At 50.6% G+C, this 1400-nt stretch overlaps 1 protein-coding gene across 1 annotated transcript; it reads right to left on the bottom strand.

Annotated features, from left to right (window-relative positions):
- Positions 1 to 130: 130 nt before the first annotated feature.
- On the bottom strand, positions 131 to 312 carry LOC103797361 (C-type lectin domain family 7 member A-like; the record flags this gene model as incomplete). Its single annotated transcript, XM_009069578.1, has 1 exon — positions 131 to 312. A coding segment is annotated over one exon (182 nt), but the record flags the coding sequence as incomplete, so codon positions are not given.
- Positions 313 to 1400: the final 1088 nt, after the last annotated feature.

Genomic DNA, 1400 nt, shown 5'->3' with positions numbered 1-1400 from the left:
CCTCATCCCCATCCCTGGGGGCACCTGGATCCATCCCCCTCATTCCCACCCCTGGGGCACCTGGATCCATCCCTTGGGGTACCTGGATCCATCCCGGGGGCACCTGATCCATATCCCTCCCCATTCCCACCCTGGGGGCACCTGGATCCCTGTCCCCCCTGACCTTCTCCTCGTTGCTGTCCACTTGGAGCAGGTTTGTGCCCAGGGTGGAGCAGAACCTCTGGGCACTGGCCCAGGAATTCACACTCTTCTTGGAGAAGAAGTAGCAGGAATTGGCAAAGTAGACCCAACCTTTGGAGCAGGGAGTGCAACCTGGGATGGAGGGAGGAAAAAAGTGGGATCAGATCCTTAAATCACTGTGGAACACATCTGTTTGGGGTAAATCCCAGTTATTTTGGGTCAGGATTGGGGTAAATCCCAGTTACTTTGGGTCTGAGGTTTAGACTGGGATAAATCCTGGATATTTAGGGTTGGGATGGGCTTAAATCCCATTTATTTGGGGTTAGGAATAGATTGGGATCACATTGGGGTTTGGACTGGGTCAGGTCACCTAAACCAACCCAAACTCAGAGTTAAACCAGTTTCAATCCCCATTACACTTTCAGCTCCTCTCAAATACCCCAACCCACACTTAGCCTGGTTTGGGCCGAGATAAAATCTCCTAAACCAACCCAAACTCAGAGTTAAACCAGTTTCAATCCCCATTACACTTTCAGCTCCTCTCAAACTACCCCAACCCACACTTAGCCTGGTTTGGGCCGAGATAAAATCTCCTAAATCAGCCCAAACTCAGAGTTAAACCAGTTTCAATCCCCATTACACTTTCAGCTCCTCTCAAACTACCCCAACCCACACTTAGCCTGGTTTGGGCCGAGATAAAATCTCCTAAACCAACCCAAACTCAGAGTTAAACCAGTTTCAATCCCCATTACACTTTCAGCTCCTCTCAAACTACCCCAACCCATCTCAGGGCTGAGCTTGGGTCACCTTTAGTCTGGTTTGGGCTGGGATAAAGTCACTTAAACCCTCCCAAACTCAGCACTAAACCAGTTTCCACCCCCAGTACACTGTGAGCTCCTCCCAAACTCCCCAGTCCACACTTAGCCTGGCTCAGGCTGGGGTTAACTCCCCTAAACCCTCCCAAACTGGGAGTTAAACCAGTTTCCATCCCCAACACACTCCACATTCCAACCACCCCAATCCACATTCATCCCAGTTCGTGCCAGAGTTAACTCCCCTAAACCCTCCCAAACTGGGAGTTAAACCAGTTTCCATCCCCAACACACTCCACATTCCAACCACCCCAATCCACATTCATCCCAGTTCGTGCCAGAGTTAACTCCCCTAAACCCTCCCAAACTGGGAGTTAAACCAGTTTCCATCCCCAACACACTCCACAT

This window comes from Acanthisitta chloris, unplaced genomic scaffold (assembly GCF_000695815.1).
Source record: "Acanthisitta chloris isolate BGI_N310 unplaced genomic scaffold, ASM69581v1 scaffold40730, whole genome shotgun sequence".
Taxonomy (NCBI): Eukaryota; Metazoa; Chordata; class Aves; order Passeriformes; family Acanthisittidae; genus Acanthisitta; species Acanthisitta chloris.
This window is presented reverse-complemented; position numbering and strand designations above follow the sequence as displayed.